Genomic DNA, 21,035 nt, shown 5'->3' on the forward strand with positions numbered 1-21,035 from the left:
CCCCTGTATATCTCCTCTATACCCCCCGGTTCCCCGGCCCCTGTATATCTCCTCTATAACCCCCGGTTCCCCGGCCCCTGTATATCTCCTCTATACCCCCCGGTTGCCCGGCCCCTCTATCTCCTCTATGCCCCCGGTTCCCCGGCCCCTGTATATCTCCTCTATACCCCCGATTCCCCGGCCCCTCTATCTCCTCTATACCCCCCGATTCCCCTCTATCTCCTCTATACCCCCCGGTTCCCCGGCCCCTCTATAACCCCCGGTTCCCCGGCCCCTGTATATCTCCTCTATACCCCCCGGTTCCCCGGCCCCTGTATATCTCCTCTATACCCCCCGGTTCCCCGGCCCCTGTATATCTCCTCTATAACCCCCGGTTCCCCGGCCCCTGTATATCTCCTCTATACCCCCCGGTTCCCCGGCCCCTCTATCTCCTCTATGCCCCCGGTTCCCCGGCCCCTGTATATCTCCTCTATACCCCCGATTCCCCGGCCCCTCTATCTCCTCTATACCCCCCGGTTCCCCGGCCCCTCTATCTCCTCTATACCCCCCGGTTCCCCGGCCCCTCTATCTCCTCTATACCCCCCGGTTCCCCGGCCCCTCTATACCCCCCGGTTCCCCGGCCCCTGTATATCTCCTCTATACCCCCCGGTTCCCCGGCCCCTGTATATCTCCTCTATACCCCCCGGTTCCCCGACCCCTGTATATCTCCTCTATACCCCCCGGTTCCCCGGCCCCTGTATATCTCCTCTATACCCCCGGTTCCCCGGCCCCTCTATCTCCTCTATGCCCCCGATTCCCCGGACCCTCTATACCCCCCGGTTCCCCGGCCCCTGTATATCTCCTCTATACCCCCGATTCCCCGGCCCCTGTATATCTCCTCTATACCCCCCGGTTCCTGTATATCTCCTCTATGCCCCCGGTTCCCCGGCCCCTGTATATCTCCTCTATACCCCCCGGCCCCTGTATATCTCCTCTATAACCCCCGGTTCCCCGGCCCCTGTATATCTCCTCTATACCCCCCGGCCCCTGTATATCTCCTCTATAACCCCCGGTTCCCCGGCCCCTGTATATCTCCTCTATACCCCCCGGTTCCTCGGCCCCTCTATCTCCTCTATGCCCCCGGTTCCCCGGCCCCTGTATATCTCCTCTATACCCCCGATTCCCCGGCCCCTCTATCTCCTCTATACCCCCCGGTTCCCCGGCCCCTCTATCTCCTCTATACCCCCCGGTTCCCCGGCCCCTCTATACCCCCGGTTCCCCGGCCCCTGTATATCTCCTCTATACCCCCCGGTTCCCCGGCCCCTGTATATCTCCTCTATACCCCCCGGTTCCCCGGCCCCTGTATATCTCCTCTATACCCCCGGTTCCCCGGCCCCTGTATATCTCCTCTATACCCCCCGGTTCCCCGGCCCCTGTATATCTCCTCTATACCCCCCGGTTCCCCGGCCCCTCTATCTCCTCTATGCCCCCGATTCCCCGGACCCTCTATACCCCCCGGTTCCCCGGCCCCTGTATATCTCCTCTATACCCCCGATTCCCCGGCCCCTGTATATCTCCTCTATACCCCCCGGTTCCTGTATATCTCCTCTATGCCCCCGGTTCCCCGGCCCCTGTATATCTCCTCTATACCCCCCGGCCCCTGTATATCTCCTCTATGCCCCCGGTTCCCCGGCCCCTGTATATCTCCTCTATACCCCCCGGCCCCTGTATATCTCCTCTATACCCCCGGTTCCCCGGCCCCTGTATATCTCCTCTATACCCCCGGTTCCCCGGCCCCTGTATATCTCCTCTATACCCCCGATTCCCCGGCCCCTGTATATCTCCTCTATACCCCCCGGTTCCTGTATATCCCCTCTATGCCCCCGGTTCCCCGGCCCCTGTATATCTCCTCTATACCCCCCGGCCCCTGTATATCTCCTCTATAACCCCCGGTTCCCCGGCCCCTGTATATCTCCTCTATACCCCCCGGCCCCTGTATATCTCCTCTATAACCCCCGGTTCCCCGGCCCCTGTATATCTCCTCTATACCCCCCGGTTCCCCGGCCCCTCTATCTCCTCTATGCCCCCGGTTCCCCGGCCCCTGTATATCTCCTCTATACCCCCGATTCCCCGGCCCCTCTATCTCCTCTATACCCCCCGGTTCCCCGGCCCCTCTATCTCCTCTATACCCCCCGGTTCCCCGGCCCCTCTATACCCCCCGGTTCCCCGGCCCCTGTATATCTCCTCTATACCCCCCGGTTCCCCGGCCCCTGTATATCTCCTCTATACCCCCCGGTTCCCCGGCCCCTGTATATCTCCTCTATACCCCCGGTTCCCCGGCCCCTGTATATCTCCTCTATACCCCCGGTTCCCCGGCCCCTGTATATCTCCTCTATACCCCCGGTTCCCCGGCCCCTGTATATCTCCTCTATACCCCCCGGTTCCCCGGCCCCTGTATATCTCCTCTATACCCCCCGGTTCCCCGGCCCCTCTATCTCCTCTATGCCCCCGATTCCCCGGACCCTCTATACCCCCCGGTTCCCCGGCCCCTGTATATCTCCTCTATACCCCCCGGTTCCTGTATATCTCCTCTATGCCCCCGGTTCCCCGGCCCCTGTATATCTCCTCTATACCCCCCGGCCCCTGTATATCTCCTCTATGCCCCCGGTTCCCCGGCCCCTGTATATCTCCTCTATACCCCCCGGCCCCTGTATATCTCCTCTATACCCCCGGTTCCCCAGCCCCTGTATATCTCCTCTATACCCCCGGTTCCCCAGCCCCTGTATATCTCCTCTATACCCCCCGGTTCCCCGGCCCCTGTATATCTCCTCTATACCCCCCGGTTCCCCGGCCCCTGTATATCTCCTCTATACCCCCCGGCCCCTGTATATCTCCTCTATACCCCCGGTTCCTCGGCCCCTCTATCCCCTCTATACCCCCGGTTCCCCGGCCCCTGTATATCTCCTCTATACCCCCGGTTCCCCGGCCCCTGTATATCTCCTCTATACCCCCGGTTCCTCGGCCCCTCTATCCCCTCTATACCCCCGGTTCCCCGGCCCCTGTATATCTCCTCTATACCCCCGGTTCCTCGGCCCCTCTATCCCCTCTATACCCCCGGTTCCCCGGCCCCTGTATATCTCCTCTATACCCCCGGTTCCCCGGCCCCTGTATATCTCCTCTATACCCCCGGTTCCTCGGCCCCTCTATCCCCTCTATACCCCCCGGTTCCCCGGCCCCTGTATAGCCCCTCTATGGCCCCCGGTTTCCCAGCCCCTGCATTGCCGGCGTCTCCTCCACAACATTTCGCCACACTGACACAATCCCCGCCCCTTCCCGGTCACATGACCCACAGTTAACCCCTTCCACCCCGGCGCCTCCCTCGCACCTTTGCTGCTGAGGGCGGAAGCGGAAGTGTCAACAAGGTAGAACGGTGAGTCAGAGGCTGTGCGGTGTACTGTGTGCGGTGTGTGGCTGCGGAGAGCGACTGCTGCTGTGGGCGCCATGTGTGTATGTGTGCTGTCTGTAACGCGGCCTCATACAGCCCGGCTCAGCAGGCGAGCTGCCATTGTTGACATCACGGAGTGTTAGCTGTGATTTACGTAGGACTGCAGGTGACTGCTGCCGCCTTACACATTCAGCTCTGCTACATCTTGGTGTCATGGCTGCCTATGACGTGTGTGATGCCTGATCGTCCCAGGGGACCCCCAACCCAGTGATCAGTGGGCCCCTCTATAAGATGCTGATGGAGATGATGTGCTCTCCAAGCTGTGAGGCTCCATCTGCTGCACAACTACAACTCCCATCCTCATCCATTGGCTGTAAGGGCATGATGGGAGTTGTAGTTCTGCCATAAGCTGTGGACCACTGTGGTAGGAAAGCTCATAAAGAGCAGTTATAGGTTTTATCCTCATCTCATCTAATGGTATATTCACACAATGCGGACCGGGTCACTAAAAATCTGCATGTGAACATGCCCTATAAAGAAACACTCTAATAAGGTGGTCAGGATGTCCGCTGTCAGCTGCTGACAACCAATATTTAATAATAATCTTATAGTGCCAACATCTACTGCAGCGCAGAGGTAAATGTACAAACTGACCGGTGACACAAGGAGTGAGCGCCTGTCTCCCAAGAGCTTACACTCTATGAGGGAATATGGTGGGCAGAAGAGACCACTTAGTGACACTTTTATGATTCACTCTTGGATTGAGTTTACTGCTGATCCAAAAGGCGTCTGAGGTGCACATATGGGGGGGTTGTTCCAAATTGTCCGTTCATGGACCACAATTGCGGAAGTTGGGAAGGGCCTCTAAGACAATGGCAGAGCAGACAATGTAAAGTGCAGCTCCGGCTGTGGTGATTTGGAATGTAGGCGCACATGAAGGTGCTTGCATTCTTAATCAAAAGAAATGAAGTTCATTCGGCCGGGATGAACTTCAATGACACCAGCCGTTCTGTGACACGCCCGGGTCACAGAACGGCCGGTGTCTTACATAGTGTGAACCCGGCCATAAAGTACAATTTGACCTGCAAGAAGCATGCCCTCATATGGGTCTGTAGATAGGACGATAAGAGCTAGGCGGCAGTCACACTGGGCAGTTTTCCAGCCAAAACTAAGTGGGTTCAAAAGTTATGGAAACTCTAAAGAAAGGACTTGTAGTTTTCCTTCCTGTTGAATCCACTTATGGTTTAGCCTAGGGGTTGGCAGGTAATGCATCAGTACAAATGGACAGCACGCGGATGGTACATGTTGTCCGATTAAAATGCACCCGTTGACTTTTATGGGAGCCTACGTTCCGCAAAAAAAGGATCTCATTTCTGCAGATCCTACTGTTTCTCTAAAATGGATCAGCGGCCAAAAACATATGTTTTCAAAACGGATGTGTGAATGAGGCTAGAGGGGAGCACAACTCAAGCATGCTCAAGTCTCATCGTTCGGTATTTGATCACCGGTAGCTGTAGAAGTTGGATGCAGCCCTTAGGCTTTCTGAAAAACCTGGATACAGCTTTAGGGTACGTTCACACTTACCGGATTCGCAGCTGATTTTCTGCTGCAGATCCGCAGCAGATTTCATTTAATTAACTGAACACAACATCAAATCTGCACCATCAAATCTGCTGTGGATCTGCTGCGGATCCTGTAGGTGTGAATGCACCCTTAAGCTATGTTCACACACTGTCAAAATGACGGCTGTTTTTATTGGACAACCGATAGCTGTTGTTTTATAATAACTGTTATTTGTATAATAATGGCCGTTGTTATGAAATAACATCCGTTATTTGTCGTTAAATAATGTTTGTCCAATCAAAGCGGCCATCATTTGACGGTGTGTGAGTATAGCCTATGGCTGTATCTATGTATCCAGGCCAACTAACAATGATTAATATGGCCATACAAAAGATGTGATAAGCCGACAGATTTCTGACCCCCTTTTTTAGGATTTTCGACAATGATCGTTCCGTACAATGGAGCCAAGTCAGATCACATGACTACAGCTGAATGTATTACTGTCATAGTAAAACTGTACAATACTGTAACCTCTGTGAATCTCACCATGCCTGTGTTATATCCTTCAGATTACACACTACATGGAACCTGCTGCTTAGTAAAATGACGGATCAGGAGAACAACAACAGCATCTCAACAAACCCGTTTGCTGCTCTCTTTGGGTCAATTGCAGAAGCCCGGCAGTTTGTAGCTGGACAGAAGGAGCAACAGCGACAGCAAAATGGCAAGTAAAATATGGAGGGTGAAGCCAGGGTACTTATTGGCATAAGGTTAAAAAAAAACAAAAAAAAAAACCTCCCCTCTTTTTTTCTTTTGAACCTTTAGACTTGAGGTGCCCGATTTAATGGGGTTCTTAAACAACCACTGTGTGGAGGTTTGTGAGCAGTGTTAGGTGACTCCTCCTTAGGCTGGGTTCACACTGCGTTTTTTCAATCCGTTTTTTTAAAACTGATGCATTTGTGTGCATCCGTTTTGATCCGTTTTTCCATTGACTTCCATTGTTAAAAAAAAAACGGATCAAAATGGATCAGTTTTTTTTTTTACGGACACAAATACGTAGCTGACACTACTTTTGTGTCCGTTTTTCATCCGTTTTTTTGCAAAAAATGGATTTAAAAAACTAATTGCAAAAACGCAGTGTGAACCCAGCCTTAGGGTTATCTGCCAGGAGTGGATTTGAAAGGAGTAGAAACCTCAGTCTTTCCTTTATGACCTGTTCTCTGTTTATAGTCTGTTCCTGGCTTTGGCTTCAAAAATCTGTCTGCTAAATCTCTCTGTGTAAAGGCACCCTTATGCAGCATTATATGTTACACATTGTTGCTAATGGCATAAGACTTGTGCATTAGTAACCTAGTTGTCTCCTTGACCTGTGTAGAATATGCTGGGGAGAGTCAGGACGACTCTGACAACAGTGTCTCGGAGAGCCTGGATGACTGTGATGACTCTGTGGCAGAAATAAATCGCTCATTTCGCTCCCAGCAAGAGATATGTGAACAGCTGAATATAAACCACATGATCCAGAGAATCTTTCTCATCACATTGGATAACAGTGAGTAGGAGTGGATTCACTTTTTACAGTTTCTGTATTCCGCAGAAGGGTCCTAGGTTAAAGGGGTTGTCCAGTGAGAAATTTTAGTAGTAAACAAAAAAAAAAATCTTTCTAATAAACTGGTTTCAGAAAGTTATAGAGATTAGTAATTTACTCCTATTTCCTGCAGGAAATGTTGTTTTTTTTTCAGTCTGACACAGTGCTCTCTGCTGAGACAGGAACTGTCCAGAGCAGAAGCAAATTCCTATAGAAAACCTCTCCTGCTCTGGATAGTTCCTGTCTTGCACAGAGATGTCAGCAGAGAGCACTGTCAGAAAACATTTCTTGCAGGACATACAGCAGCTGATAAATACTATAAGACTTGAAATGTTTAAATAGAAGTAAGTTACAAATCTATATAACTTTTTGATTTGAAAGAAAAAGATTTTCGCTGGATGACCCCTTTAATATTTCAATGTATAAGTATTGTATGTGGCTACAGAGGCTATTATTAATGGATACAGGGGGCACTGCCTCCGCCTGGAGAAAAGAAGGTTCAATCTCTTTACAATGAGAAAAGTGAATCTGTGGAACAGTCTACCACAGGATCTGGTCACAACAAAAACAGTAGAGAGCTTCAAAACCGGCCTAGACAAGTTCTTAGACCAAAATAATATAAATGCATATGTATAGAACCTATCATCATCTAACCCCTTCCCTGTATCCTCCCCCTCCTTGTATATCCCCCTTCCCTGCATCCATCCCCTCCTTGTATATCCCCCTTCCCTGCATCCATCCCCTCCTTGTATATCCCCCTTCCCTGCATCCATCCCCTCCTTGTATATCCCCCTTCCCTGCATCCATCCCCTCCTTGTATATCCCCCCTTCCCTGCATCCATCCCCTCCTTGTATATCCCCCTTCCCTGCATCCATCCCCTCCTTGTATATCCCCCTTCCCTGCATCCATCCCCTCCTTGTATATCCCCCTTCCCTGCATCCATCCCCTCCTTGTATATCCCCCCTTCCCTGCATCCATCCCCTCCTTGTATATCCCCCTTCCCTGCATCCATCCCCTCCTTGTATATCCCCCTTCCCTGCATCCATCCCCTCCTTGTATATCCCCCTTCCCTGCATCCATCCCCTCCTTGTATATCCCCCCTTCCCTGCATCCATCCCCTCCTTGTATATCCCCCTTCCCTGCATCCATCCCCTCCTTGTATATCCCCCTTCCCTGCATCCATCCCCTCCTTGTATATCCCCCTTCCCTGCATATATCCCCCTTCCCTGCATCCATCCCCTCCTTGTATATCCCCCCTTCCCTGCATCCATCCCCTCCTTGTATATCCCCCTTCCCTGCATCCATCCCCTCCTTGTATATCCCCCTTCCCTGCATCCATCCCCTCCTTGTATATCCCCCTTCCCTGTATCCATCCCCTCCTTGTATATGCCCCTTTCCTGCATCCATCCCCTCCTTGGTTGAACTCGATGGACATGTGTCTTTCTTCAACCATATTAACTATGTAACTATGTTGGATGTATTGCTGTAATTGATAAGGATGATAAAATTTCTATATCCCACAGGTGACCCCAGTATGAAGAGTGGCAATGGTATACCTCTACGTTGTGTGTATCTGGAGGAGCTAGGTTCTGAACTCGATGGACAGGACTGGTTGGATATGGATAATGTAGAACAGGTAAAGTACATGACAAAAATGTCAAGATTATTTGTAATAATTCTTTTTTACAAGCCTAATATCACTTTTTACAGGCATGCAAGTCATTTGATTAAAGCAAGGAAGGGGAACCTTCGGCCCCCCAGCTGTTGGAAGACTACAATTCCCATCATGGGAATTGTAGTTTTGCAACAGCTTGAGGGCCGAAGGTTCCCCATCCCTGGATTAAAGATTGCATAGTTTCTTATGAATTTTATGATCCTGATTTCAGGCCTTGTTTACACGACTTCTTCTCCCTGAACCGGGGAAGTACATGATCTGCATGACCTCCTCAGGGGCTCCCAATTTGTCTGCAGAACGAGATGCAGGGGAAAAGCATATAGTTCCATTCCTATTCTCTTGTTTCCAGAGAGCCAAGAAAGAGGTAAGCGTTCCTCACTGCTGTTATACTGTGCAGGATACATTTTGTAACATTTTGTAACCCGATGTGTATATATACTCGTCTCCACAGGTCACTAAAGTGCCAGAGAATCTGCTGCCATATGCGGTGCGCTGTAAGGCTTTAACAGTCTCAAATGCACGCACTGTTCTGCTTACCCCAGAGATATACCAAGGGCAGGATGTCCCAGCTCAGGTGGTGGACCTCATGCTTGAAGGTCTACGTGGAGCAAGTAAGTCCTTGATAATTTGCAGTCTTATATAAAGCATAAATATGCTCTGTAGCTATGTCTAGCTTGCTAGATTGGTGGAATCCATGAGTTTAAGATGGGGGGAGGAGGTTGAACACTTCATGTCCTATTCTAATCTAGATTATAGCCTTGCTTGCTTCTTAAAGTGTTACTGTTGTTATAAAAAACCTTTGACATGTCACAGAGACATGCCAAAAGTTTGAGTGTTCAGACCCATACTGATTGGGAGAGGACTGCTCTGCAGTGTAACCTCTCCTCCCTCCGTGTAAGAAAAAAAAGAATCGGGCTCCATAGACTTAGGGCCCTATTCCACCAACAGATCTGACGACAGATTATCTGCCAAAGATTTGAAGCCAAACCCAGGAACAGACTATAAACAGAGAACAGGTCATAATGGAAAGACTGGATTCCTCCTCTTTTCAAATCCACTCCTGGGTTTGGCTTCAAATCTTTGGCAGATAATCTGTCATCAGATCTGTTGGTGGAATAGGGCCTTTACACTATGAGCCCGACTCATCACATAACAAGCAGCTGGGAGAGGACCGCACTTAGCTCGGTCTCGCAGTTTAGTCTCCTGATTGGTACAGGTCCGAACACTCAGACCCGGCCCGATTAAAACTTTTAACATGTCTGTTTTTTATAACGACAGTGACACTTTAATGACAGAAGTAGGCATCATATTACATACGCTGTAGAAATAAACCCTAACAAACCGGGTTAATCTCTGTTTAATGCTCCTGTTTCAGACTTTGATGAGATAGTGGAATTTTTGGAAGAGGTAATCGAAGCCCTGCTGGCCGATGAGGAGGTGCACTCCTTCAGTGAAGTTTTTCATCCTGTATTTGATGTGATCCTGGAACGTATCAAGGACTTGGATCTTTGCCAGATGCTGCTCTACACCTACCTTGATCTCCTCCTGTATTGCACCCGTCAGAAGGACATTGCAAAGGTGACTTGCTGTACTTGGAAGCCGTGTGTTACTGGGTTCATTTTATGTCTACTTTTGATTTGCTATCTAGTTTTGCACAAATAATCTGTTTTACTTTTCAACTTACCTTTTAATGTATACAGACAGAGATATCATATCTGTAAGGCTATACACATTGTGCCCCTTTAACAGTATGTCTTGAGAAGCATTGAATATTTCAAGAAACCATCAGTTTCTCCTTAAAGGGGTTGTCCCCTCAAAAGCTATTCCTTACCCTGACTGTAGGGTATAACTATCGTATTGGGGGGGTTGTGGTCTGATTTCAGGGACTCTCCGTGATCTCAACACCCATCAGAATGGAGTGTCGGGATGCACATGCTTCGTTGCTGCTCCATTCATAATCTGTTGGAGTTGTGAAGCTGGCTGAATGCTCCCACAGAGAATGAATGTGACGGCAATGTGCATGTCCTGCCGCTGGTCCCAACAATCTGCCCTCTTCAATTAGATAGTTATTAGAGATGAGCAAATCGGGTTCGAGTCCATCCCAACCCGAACGTTTGGCATTTGATTAGCGGTGGCTGCTGAAGTTGGATAAAGCTCTAAGGTTGTCTGGAAAACATGGATACAGCCAATGACTATATCCATGTTTTCCACATAGCCTTAGGACTTTATCCAACTTCAGCAGCCACCGCTAATCAAATGCCAAACGCTCGGGTTCGGATGGACTCGAGCATGCTCGAGGTTCGCTCATCTCTAATAGTTATCCCTTATCATGAGAATAGAGGAAACCTTCTGATCATGGGACAACCCCTTTCAACCTGACAACGGACTTTCTCAATTGTCCTCTTCTTTCTTAGGTTTTTGTGAAGTATATTCAACCTCAAGATCCATCAAATGGACACCAGTATCAAAAGACATTGCTTGGGGAGATCCTTAGTATTTCCTGCCTTCTGCGGACCCCAGGAGTAATAGAAAATCATGGCTACTTTGTGAATCCCTCACGCTCCAGTCCACAGGAAATAAAAGTGCAGGAGTCCAATATACATCAGGTAGTGTAAGTCACGGCTTAAGGCCCAAAATAGAAACTTATCCTATTATATACTAAGATACTAGAACAGTTCCATGTCCTGTCTGTATCATTAATTCAATTTAACCTCTTTATTTTACCTAGTTCATGGCTCAGTTCCATGAGAAAATTTTCCAGCTTTTGAAGAACCTTCTCCAGTTGTCTCCAGATACCAAGCATCTCATCTTGTCCTGGTTGGGAAACTGTCTACATGCCAACGCAGGGCGTGCTAAAATCTGGGCCAACCAAGTTCCTGAAATCTTCCTACAGACGTATGCCTCGGACAGCTTCTTCCTCAACCTGGGTGCGGCTCTGCTTCGGCTGTGCCAGCCTTTTTGTAAGCCAAAGTCAGCTCGCTTGTTGACATTCAATCCCACTTACTGTGCTCTTCGAGAGATCAATGAAGAAGAACGAAGGAGTCGAAACATACATATGAAGGGTGAGCAGAAACTCCACATAAGCATGCATCTATGTTTTTGGCAATGGATACCGCAATACCCTAAACCATCCATAACCTGTGTATATCTTTAGTAAATGTCCTTATATTTGTATACAGGGCTGGACAAAGAGACTTGTCTTATCCCCCCTGCTGATGATCAGCAACCAGAATTCCCTCAGAACTTCAACTTGGTGACTGAGAATTTAGTGCTGACACAATACACCCTTCATCTAGGCTTTCACAGGTATCTCCTAATCTTAGCTCTTATTTGTACAGCCTTAGTCTAATTTAAGGGACACTGAGGTTTTTTTTAAAAAAACATTGACTTGTTTTGGTTTAGATTAGGTGAGATCAGAGTTTTTTTTCATAATGTATCTATAGGGTCATCCCAGGGTGTGTACACAGAGTGAGGAGAGCCACACACTTTGCCCCGCTAGTTCTAACAATTATTTTGGGTCAAAACACCTGGACTCCAACCAATCAGAACTTCAACCAAAAGTTTTTGAAAACTCAGGTACCTTGTAGGTTATGGGCTTGAAATGCTGGGCCCCTCGAGGCTTAGCATAGCAGAACAGAAATAGTGTCAAAAACATTGTCATAAGGGACATTGTCAAAGTCTTGTTTGTTTTTCTCTTGCCATAAGTAGATATGCTGTTAGATCAGCCAATTGGAATAGAGGGATCTGATCCTGGTTTATCAGGTGTTTTGTTGACCAAAGAAAGCATGTTAATGAATTTATTGTGTTATGTGCATACAAGTTTATAGGAGTCACTTTTATAGTGATCAGGAGTAATCTTGTTTATTTTATTTTAAAATTCTTTATAGGTTGCATGAACAAATGGTAAAAGTAAACCAAAGCTTACACAGGCTACAAGGAGCATGGCGTGATGCCCAGCAAAGTGGCAGCCCCAGCGCTGAGAACCTACGGGAACAGTTTGAGCGACTCATGACCATCTATCTGTGTTTGAAAGCAGCACTTACTGAACCTCAGACTCTGCAGAATTGCCTCCACCTCCAGGTCTCCACTGCTCTTCTCTTGGTGCAGATTGCTTTGGGGAATCGGGGGACAGAACCAGTCTCGCTTACCTTTCCCATACCTGATGTGCAACACAGTGCCCTTGCATACGTACCAGGTACTAGAGCTTATATTTACTGATGTTGTATCTCAATTGCTGCACATCCCACCAGGAAAACTTCCACTACTTTATAGTTGATGTTATATACAGACAAATGATTTTCATGCAGTTTTTTTTTAGCTCAAGACAAAAGTGGATCCAGCAGGAAGGAGAAATCCTTTTCTTCTATAGTTGTCATTTTTTCATCTTCATTCCACTTCTGCTTGAAAACTAAATGAACTGTCACAAAAATTACCATAAAAACAACAACAACTAAAAAAAAAAAATGTTAACCAGTCAATGCTGGTTCTAGACTGGCATCATAGTATAAACAGTTTTGTGCAAATCTTTGTGTGCTTCTACATAGATCATGGAGGGGTATATAGTATCAGCAGTTCATGACAATAATTCTCTCACTGCAGGTGCATATAGAAAATAGCAGCCTCTAACCCCAGGTTTTTGTGTTTGTTTTGTCTGTGCCTGTATAAGCAAGTTCAAAAAGCATACAATGTGGCATGGTTTAATATATACATGTTCACACCTCTTTCCGATCTGCAGAATTCTTTGCTGATAACTTAGGAGACTTTTTCATCTTCCTGAGAAGGTTTGCGGACGAGGTTTTGGAGACTGCTGCAGAATCTCTGGAACAAATTCTGGATTTTATTACTGTCTTTACAGGCAGCGTTGAAAGGTAAGTTATGGTATATATGGCATGGTGTAATTGCTGTAACTTTTTCTGAGTGAAAAGTCAACAGATACCAAGCAAGACCAGTAAAATTGGGTTATTTCTGAGATTTTTGTTTCTATCTAACTATGCTCAGGGCTTATTTATATAAAAACAAAACCCTATGTTATCTCCATGTTGGTCCCGGCTGCGCTGCATATCTTTATGACGGTGTCTGCACAAGGGTCTTCCCACTCAACCAATCAGTAGCTGCAGCCATGTCCCACCTCAGCCACTGATTGGCTTAGCCAGAGGTCCTTTTGCTGACAGACACAAGGAGGTAGTTGTATATACATAATCTCTGGACTAACCCTTTAGGGTAGCTGCACACGTACTCTATCCCAGAGGATTTGATGGTGCGGATCCGCAGCAGATTTTATCTACATAACTGAACACAGCATCAAATCTGCACCATCAAGTCTGCTGCGGATCCTCTGATCTACTGATCTGAACTAGAGATTAAAAAGAGAATTTTGCAGTTTTGCAATGCTTTGTATGATCAGTGGGGACAGGAAGTAGAAGCTGAACACCATGTGCATTCTGGATGGTGGCACCAACACCTTCACTACTCTAGACTACAAGGAAGGCTAGCATTATTCCCTTCACTACCCTGAATAAGACTTTTTTTTTTTTTTTCAAAACTGACTGACTTAAAATCAAAATTTATTCTGTTACTAAAAAGACTATTGAATGAATACTTTCAGTATAATCTATGAAAATCATTGTCTTTTCTGTCTAGGATGAAAAATCCCCACCTGCGTGCCAAGCTGGCAGAAGTACTGGAGGCGGTCATGCCTCACTTGGAACAAACTCAGAACCCACTTATTTCCAGTGTTTACCATCGCCAGAGAATCTTTTGTTCCTACCGACATGCGCCACGTCTGGCAGAAGCGCTTATAAAGGTGTTTGTGGACATAGAGTTTACTGGTAGGTGGTTAAACAATTCTGAGCTATAGTAGTCCAGTAGATACATTGCATGCCACATTTTATAATCTACAAACCATGTATCTTTAGGTGACCCACATCAATTTGAGCAGAAATTTAACTACCGACGTCCTATGTATCCCATCCTAAGATATATGTGGGGGCAGGACACTTATCGGGAGAGCATTAAGGTGTGTAGAGATTAATTCTATCTTCTTATCATCATCACTTATCTGTTCCCATATAAAATATTCTGAATGGATCTTCTTCTATAGAACCTGGCGGATTATGCAGCTAAAAATCTTGAAGCTGTAAACCCTCCTCTTTTCCTGCGCTTCCTGAATTTGTTAATGAATGACGCTGTATTTTTACTAGATGAGGCCATACAGGTAAGAAAATAATCTAGTGCAACCTTTAAAGGGAACTATCAGGAGGTTAGACACATCTAACTTGCTGATAGCACCCGGGACACTGAGACAGAAGGTATGTGTCTTACCTTCTTCCTGGGTGAGCTCACTCCATTGATTATGAATGGAGCGTATAGCTGGATGACGCTGTGGGGGCGGGTAGTAATCTAACAGTGCTCCCGCCGAAGATTGTGCCGTCTAACAGCATGGGATCGGTGCCGAGGAGGAAGATAAGACCCATATGTTCCTCCTCAGCATCCTGGGCGCTATCAGCAGGTTAGACTCAGACCCATCTGCGTCTGTATCCTGCCATTAGTGGTGAGCTGTTGCATTTTTTGTGTATTTGCCTGTCACATAAAGGCCATATATTTTATAGCCTCTAAGTGACAACCTTATATTGTTTGAGGTTGTTTTGCTAAACATTATTCATTTCTTTAAACCAGTACCTGAGCAAAATAAAAGTTCTGCAGATTGAGAGGGACCGAGGAGAGTGGGACGGGCTGAGTGCTGACAACCGAAGGGAAAAGGAATCCAATCTACTCTTGTTCGGACAGCTAGCCCGCTTTCACAATATTATGTCCAATGAGACAATTGGGACTTTGGCTTTCCTCACCTCGGGTAATGGTGCAGTTCAACATTTCTAACATCATTTATTTGCTGGTGATATCTTCTGTTTAAATATTATGATTGCTTTAGATTTTATTTTCTATAATACCCTAAGGGTGGCAGCACAAAGTATTCGGCCTAATTATTATTTTTTTTGTCACCTTTAGACATTCGCTCGCTATTTGTCCAGCCATTTCTAGCGGAACGGATCATCTCCATGCTGAATTACTTCCTCCAGCATTTAGTTGGCCCTAAGATGGGAGCTTTGAAGGTAAAAGATTTCAGTGAATTTGACTTCAAGCCTCAGCAGCTCGTCTCGGACATCTGCACCATCTACTTAAACTTGGGGTAAATATGCCACAGAAAAATAGCCATGGAATCCTGGTATAAGGTTCAGAGCATACCTTCATGCAGCTGATTTCATAACTTAAATAGTAAAAAAATATATTCTCTCTGCTTTAGAGATGAAGAGAATTTCTGTGCCTCAGTGCCAAAAGATGGTCGCTCCTATTCTCCAACACTGTTTGCACAAACTGTGCGAGTGCTAAAGAAAATTAATAAGCCAGGGAATATGATAGTTGCATTCACAAACATGGCTGAAAAAATTAAGGTGAGATAATATAACGCCACCTTTTGAGTTTGACTTTTCCTTCTTTTTATTATTATGTTGACATACCATCTCCCGGTTCCTACCATGGACAGCAGGGACTTGACTTTGGTGCAGTTGGCATGATGAGTGACATCTATACAGAGCTGTTGTGGCCTTTTGTATGTCACAGGCCAGGCCTAAAAGAAGCCTGCTGCCTAGAGCTGTAGGCGACAGAGCCAGTAGCAGTGTTAAAAGCAGTGTTCTCCGACTTGGAATTCTGGGAAAAGTGTCATGGATTCCCCAGTACTAGCAACTGACAGAAGTTAGGCTTTTTGGGTCTAGGGGACAGTCTCCTCCACTATGTTCACTATTACTTTTTACTGTACTGTAGAAATGCAGCATATCATTGTCTTTTTATAAAGCTTTAAAGAAATGCACATAGTCAAAATAATTATTTATAGAAAAAAAACCTGATTTTAGTCCTTAGCAGATCAGCAGCAAAGAGAAGAGGAGACATACGCTGATGCCCCTGATGAGTTCCTGGACCCTATTATGAGTACAGTCATGTCAGACCCTGTTATCCTCCCCTCCTCTCGGGTCACAGTGGAGAGGTCTACCATTGCTCGGCATCTACTCAGGTAACGGCTCCAAATAGACGTTATAATCTAAATCATCTTCTACAATGTATAAGGCCAAACTGAGTCATATCAATGCCTCGGGAATGTTAAAACTTAACTTTTATTATATTCTAAAATATTCACCATATAATCAAAAACTTATAATGTACACCTACACCAATCACCAAAAAAATCCAAACTCAGAAAAAACACCTATAAACCATAATTGCCATTCATTTACTGGTCTTACCGAAGTCTAGTGCCAGAGGTCTGGTCTTATCACTGAGATTTGCTGCATGTACCATACAAAATACAATAGGGAACTCTTATGATGGAAGTCCCTATACCTATTCCCCAGGTGCGGGATAGGGTAAAATTTAGGCCAGAGTGTATTGGTCGGTAGGGTGGGAGTGACTATCTGCCCCTCACTAGGGGGACCCTACCCTAACCTGCCCTAGGCAGAGTTAATGCCCTAAAAAGGACGGCCCCGCTCCTGGATCCTAGCCCTAGGCTCCTATGCTCCTCCTATCTCTAGTGACGGCTAGCTGTCTCACTGTTTGGCCCTATGATATCTCAGGGGGCTAGTGACACCCTTCTAAACGTATATATCTTTACCATACATAATAAAGTGCATTTGTATGAGGAGGTGTAAATGTTCAATAAAGTGCTTCCATATGGTAAGGTGCACTCTACATTAAAGTGTATCATGCATAAAGTGACAATGCCATGTATTGCACTACTCACTATCTACTCACTATACTTTATTATGTATATGTATATATACTCACTATACTTTATTATGTATGGTAAAGATATATACGTCTAGAAGGGTGTCACTAGCCCCCTGAGATATCATAGGGCCAAACAGTGAGACAGCTAGCTGTCACTAGAGATAGGAGGAGCATAGGAGCCTAGGGCTAGGATCCAGGAGCGGGGCCGTCCTTTTTAGGGCGTTAACTTCGCCTAGGGCAGGTTAGGGTAGGGACCCCCTAGTGAGGGGCAGATAGTCACTCGCACCCTACCGACCAACACGCCCTGGCCTAAATTTTACCCTATCCTGCACCTGGGGCATAGGTATAGGGACTTCCATCATAAGAGTTCCCTATTGTATTTTGTATGGTACATGCAGCAAATCTCAGTGATAAGACCAGACCTCTGGCACTAGACATCGGTAAGACCAGTAAATGAATGGCAATTATAGTTTATAGGTGTTTTTTCTGAGTTTGGATTTTTTTTGGTGATTGGTGTAGGTGTACATTATAAGTTTTTAATTATATGGTGAATATTTTAGAATATAATAAAAGTTAAGTTTTAACATTCCGAGGCAGTGATATCTTGTTGTATATTTGGGAAGAGAAATATCAGTTATTGGCAGTAAATTTTTCAAACTTAGAGTCACTGTCGTATTTTTAATTTTTTTGCAGAAATCAATAGTCCAGGCGATTTTAAGAGGCTTTGTAATTGGGTTTATTAGCCAAATATGCCATTATCTGCATTCAAAAAGCCTTTTCCCAGGTCCCCCCCTCCCTCCTCTTTCCCATTCACTGCAAAATATCAGGAAATTGTGACTTGTTGCATCAGACACAACCTTGTCTGTTCTATAGAGAGGGGAGGAGGGAGTTAGTCGGCAACAGAGAACAAAGGATTACACAACACGGAGGTGGGTGACAGCCGTATTCAAAGGTCAGTTCTGACTGTCAGAGGAGATAGCCGGGTGATTAACTGTAGATTAACTCTTTGTTGTCCTGTTTTGGTGCCTCATCTCTCTCCACCCCTCCCCTCTCCATAGACAACCATGAAGACAGGGGGTAGAGCTTCAAACTGCTTTTTCATAAAAAATGCATTTTTCGCCTAATAAACCCAATTACAAATTTTCTTAAAATCGCCTGTACTAAGAACATAGGCGATGTATACAAAGTTTTACCTAATTTAAAGAGATGTTTTGTCTGGCAGTCCAACACCCTTCTAACATATGTGACCAATCAGAAAATATTTTTGATATCTCTTTTTCACAATTAATACCACAATCACCTACTATCAGGAAAAGTGTTAAATTGCAGGGTTACCCCACTGATGAGACCCCCCCACATATCACTAATATGAGTCCCCCATTCCACTTTCATTTTCACGATCAATGAAGGTCTCTTCACCTGGATCTCCCCCTATTAATTAAGTTTTATCACATGAAGTGAAATGATCTCCATACTTTAAGATATTCAATAACATATAATTGTGTCTACCATTTTTTTTTTTTTTTTTTTGCAGTGACCAAACCGACCCATTCAATCGCAGTCCTCTAACTATGGATCAAATCAAACCAAACCGAGAACTAAAGGACAGGATCTTGAAGTGGTTGTCCGAGCGGAAGCAACAGAGTGAAGACAACAGACATTAAGCTTCATAGACTGACTGACTTCATCGCTTTCTAGCAGAATTGTTCAGAACCTGGTCATGCACTTCCCCTGCTGAGCAGCTGGATTATATGGGGAGAGATGGGGGCTGACCTCAGGACCTACATACCAGAAAGCAGCTACAGGGGGATCCTGCAGCAAAAAAAAAATATTTTATCATATGTAACTTATATTTAACTACATATCTGCCAAAGTGGTCTTGAGGAGTCACTTTGTCTATTGCCTGCTGTTGTAATTTGGGAATGTCTGTAAGACTCTAGCACAGTAGATACTATATCAGCCATTACACACATACCCATTTTATGTGATCCAGCTCTGGAATCTAAAGGCACATCCTCAAATATGTAATTTATGTAATTCATGAATATATTTTATTTTACACATTTACAGCAGAGGTAGGCGAGCTTTTTTTATTTTTCAATATTGTCAGATAACAAAACTACTGTCTTGCTGTGAATTGAAGTTCAGCAAGGATGGCGACTTCACGTGAACGATTTTTAACCTTTGTGGTAGAACTAAGCCTGTACATTGAGACACGGTTAGGTAGAATAGTGTGGGGAAATACAGGCGGGAAGAGGTGTGGTCTCAATGTGTAACTGGATATTAGGTAGATTCTGGCTGTGGACCTGTGAATGTGTAATAACCTGGGTTAATAAATTATAAACTGTTTGTCTTTGCTTTACACATTTTATTTTAGAATCTGTCTATTGATAACTTGTTAGTCTAAGGGCCCTATTCCACCGGACAATTATCGTTTGCATAATCGTTAACGATCTCAAACGACCGCTATTGCGAATGACCTGAAAACGTTCACTCATTTCCATGGAACGATAATCGTTACTTATGATCGTCGTTGCGATCGTTTTTTCTTCGCTATTTATTCGCTATTGCGTTCGTATCTATTGCGAACGACCGAACAATGTCTTATTCAATGCGAACGCTTTGCGAACGAGCAACGATAAAAATAGGTCCAGGTCTTATAAAGCGATCAACAAATTCTCGTTCGGTCGTTAATCGTTAACTGCATTTCAACCGAACTATTATAGTTTAGATTCAAACGATTTAACGATAATCTGAACGATAATCGTCCGGTTGAATAGGGCCCTAAGAATTGTTGCTGGGTTATCATTCCCATAGATTCACATATGCAGACACTATTACAGTTTGTGAAAGATTTACATCTGCATCAGAGGCTATTAGATGTTTCACTCACCTCACACATAATGTGATCGTGACACCATTAGGTAAAAAAAAGCTCCAAAATATTAGTATATTAAAGGGGTAGTTCACCCCAAAATGTTTTCTTTCAAATCAACTGGTGCCAGAGATTTGTAATTTACATCTATTAAAAAATCTTCAGTGTTATAATACTTATCAGTTGCTGTATGTCCTGCAGGACCTGGTGCATCTTTCCAGTGTGACATAGTGCTCTAAGCTGCCACCTCTGTCCATGTCAGGAACTGTCCAGAGCAGGACAGGTTTTCTATGGGGATTTGCTACTGCTCTGGAGAGTTCCTGACATGGACAGAGGTAGCAGCAGAGAGCACTGTGTCAGACTGGAAAGAATACACCACTTCCTGCAGGACTTAAAGTAGCTAATAAATGCTGGAAGGCTGGAGATTTCTTTAATAAAAGTAAATTACAAATCTCTGGCACAAATTGATTTGAAAGGATTTTTTGGGGGGTGAACTACCCCTTTAAGCTAGTTTCACACAGGGTGCATCCACTGTGAATTTAATGCAGAAAAGTGGATCTGAATGTATATCCTCACTAAATGGTACAGTGCTAAAAGTGGATCTGCATGTATATCCTCACTAAATGGTACAGTGCTAAAAGTGGATCTGCATGTATATCCTCACTAAATGGTACAGTGCTAAAAGTGGATCTGCATGTATATCCTCACTAAATGGTACAGTGCTTGGTGTCGATTCAGCATTGTAAATACAGTGGTGCCTTGGATTACGAGCATAATTCGTTCCTGGACCGTGCTTGTAATCCGAATTCACTCTTAAACCAAAGCAAATTTTCCCATAAGAAATCATAGAAATGCAAAAAATTGGTTTCACACCCCAAAAATAATGATTTATTATTCTGAATAACATGTAGGAGCCTGCAGACAGCGGGAATCAGACGCCGAGAGTTCTGGCTCATACGAACCAGAAATCCGGCAGGTTCGCTCATCTCTAGTGAGCACATACATGCAGCACTCTCTGTCCGGGGAGAGAGTGGTTACAGCTACGAAGAGATTACCTCCACCGTCCGCTCCCCTGGTACAAGCCCCAGCCTGAAGTGCATCTGCTATGATTTGAAAGGTGAGGGAGAGTTCCTGGGT

General features: G+C 45.6%; 1 protein-coding gene across 2 annotated transcripts; it reads left to right on the forward strand.

Moving 5' to 3' along the window:
* The first annotated feature begins 3,318 nt into the window (after positions 1 to 3,318).
* Positions 3,319 to 19,372, forward strand: UBE4A (ubiquitination factor E4A). 2 transcript variants are annotated; one of them, XM_069947684.1, is made up of 20 exons: positions 3,319 to 3,409; positions 5,557 to 5,711; positions 6,363 to 6,536; positions 8,097 to 8,209; positions 8,460 to 8,612; positions 8,700 to 8,859; positions 9,624 to 9,826; positions 10,663 to 10,854; positions 10,977 to 11,310; positions 11,428 to 11,554; positions 12,136 to 12,443; positions 12,984 to 13,116; positions 13,889 to 14,076; positions 14,164 to 14,264; positions 14,349 to 14,462; positions 14,924 to 15,098; positions 15,254 to 15,434; positions 15,549 to 15,696; positions 16,156 to 16,313; positions 18,558 to 19,372. In XM_069947684.1, exons 2-20 carry the CDS (start codon positions 5,591 to 5,593, stop codon positions 18,685 to 18,687), a joined length of 3,213 nt encoding a protein of 1,070 aa, XP_069803785.1. In that variant the 5' UTR covers positions 3,319 to 3,409; positions 5,557 to 5,590; the 3' UTR covers positions 18,688 to 19,372. The 2 variants fall into 2 exon arrangements, with proteins under 2 accessions (XP_069803785.1, XP_069803784.1); XM_069947683.1 differs by lacking the exon at positions 3,319 to 3,409 and adding an exon at positions 3,420 to 3,590.
* Positions 19,373 to 21,035: the final 1,663 nt, after the last annotated feature.

The sequence above is a fragment of the Dendropsophus ebraccatus genome, chromosome 12, assembly GCF_027789765.1.
Source record: "Dendropsophus ebraccatus isolate aDenEbr1 chromosome 12, aDenEbr1.pat, whole genome shotgun sequence".
Taxonomy (NCBI): Eukaryota; Metazoa; Chordata; class Amphibia; order Anura; family Hylidae; genus Dendropsophus; species Dendropsophus ebraccatus.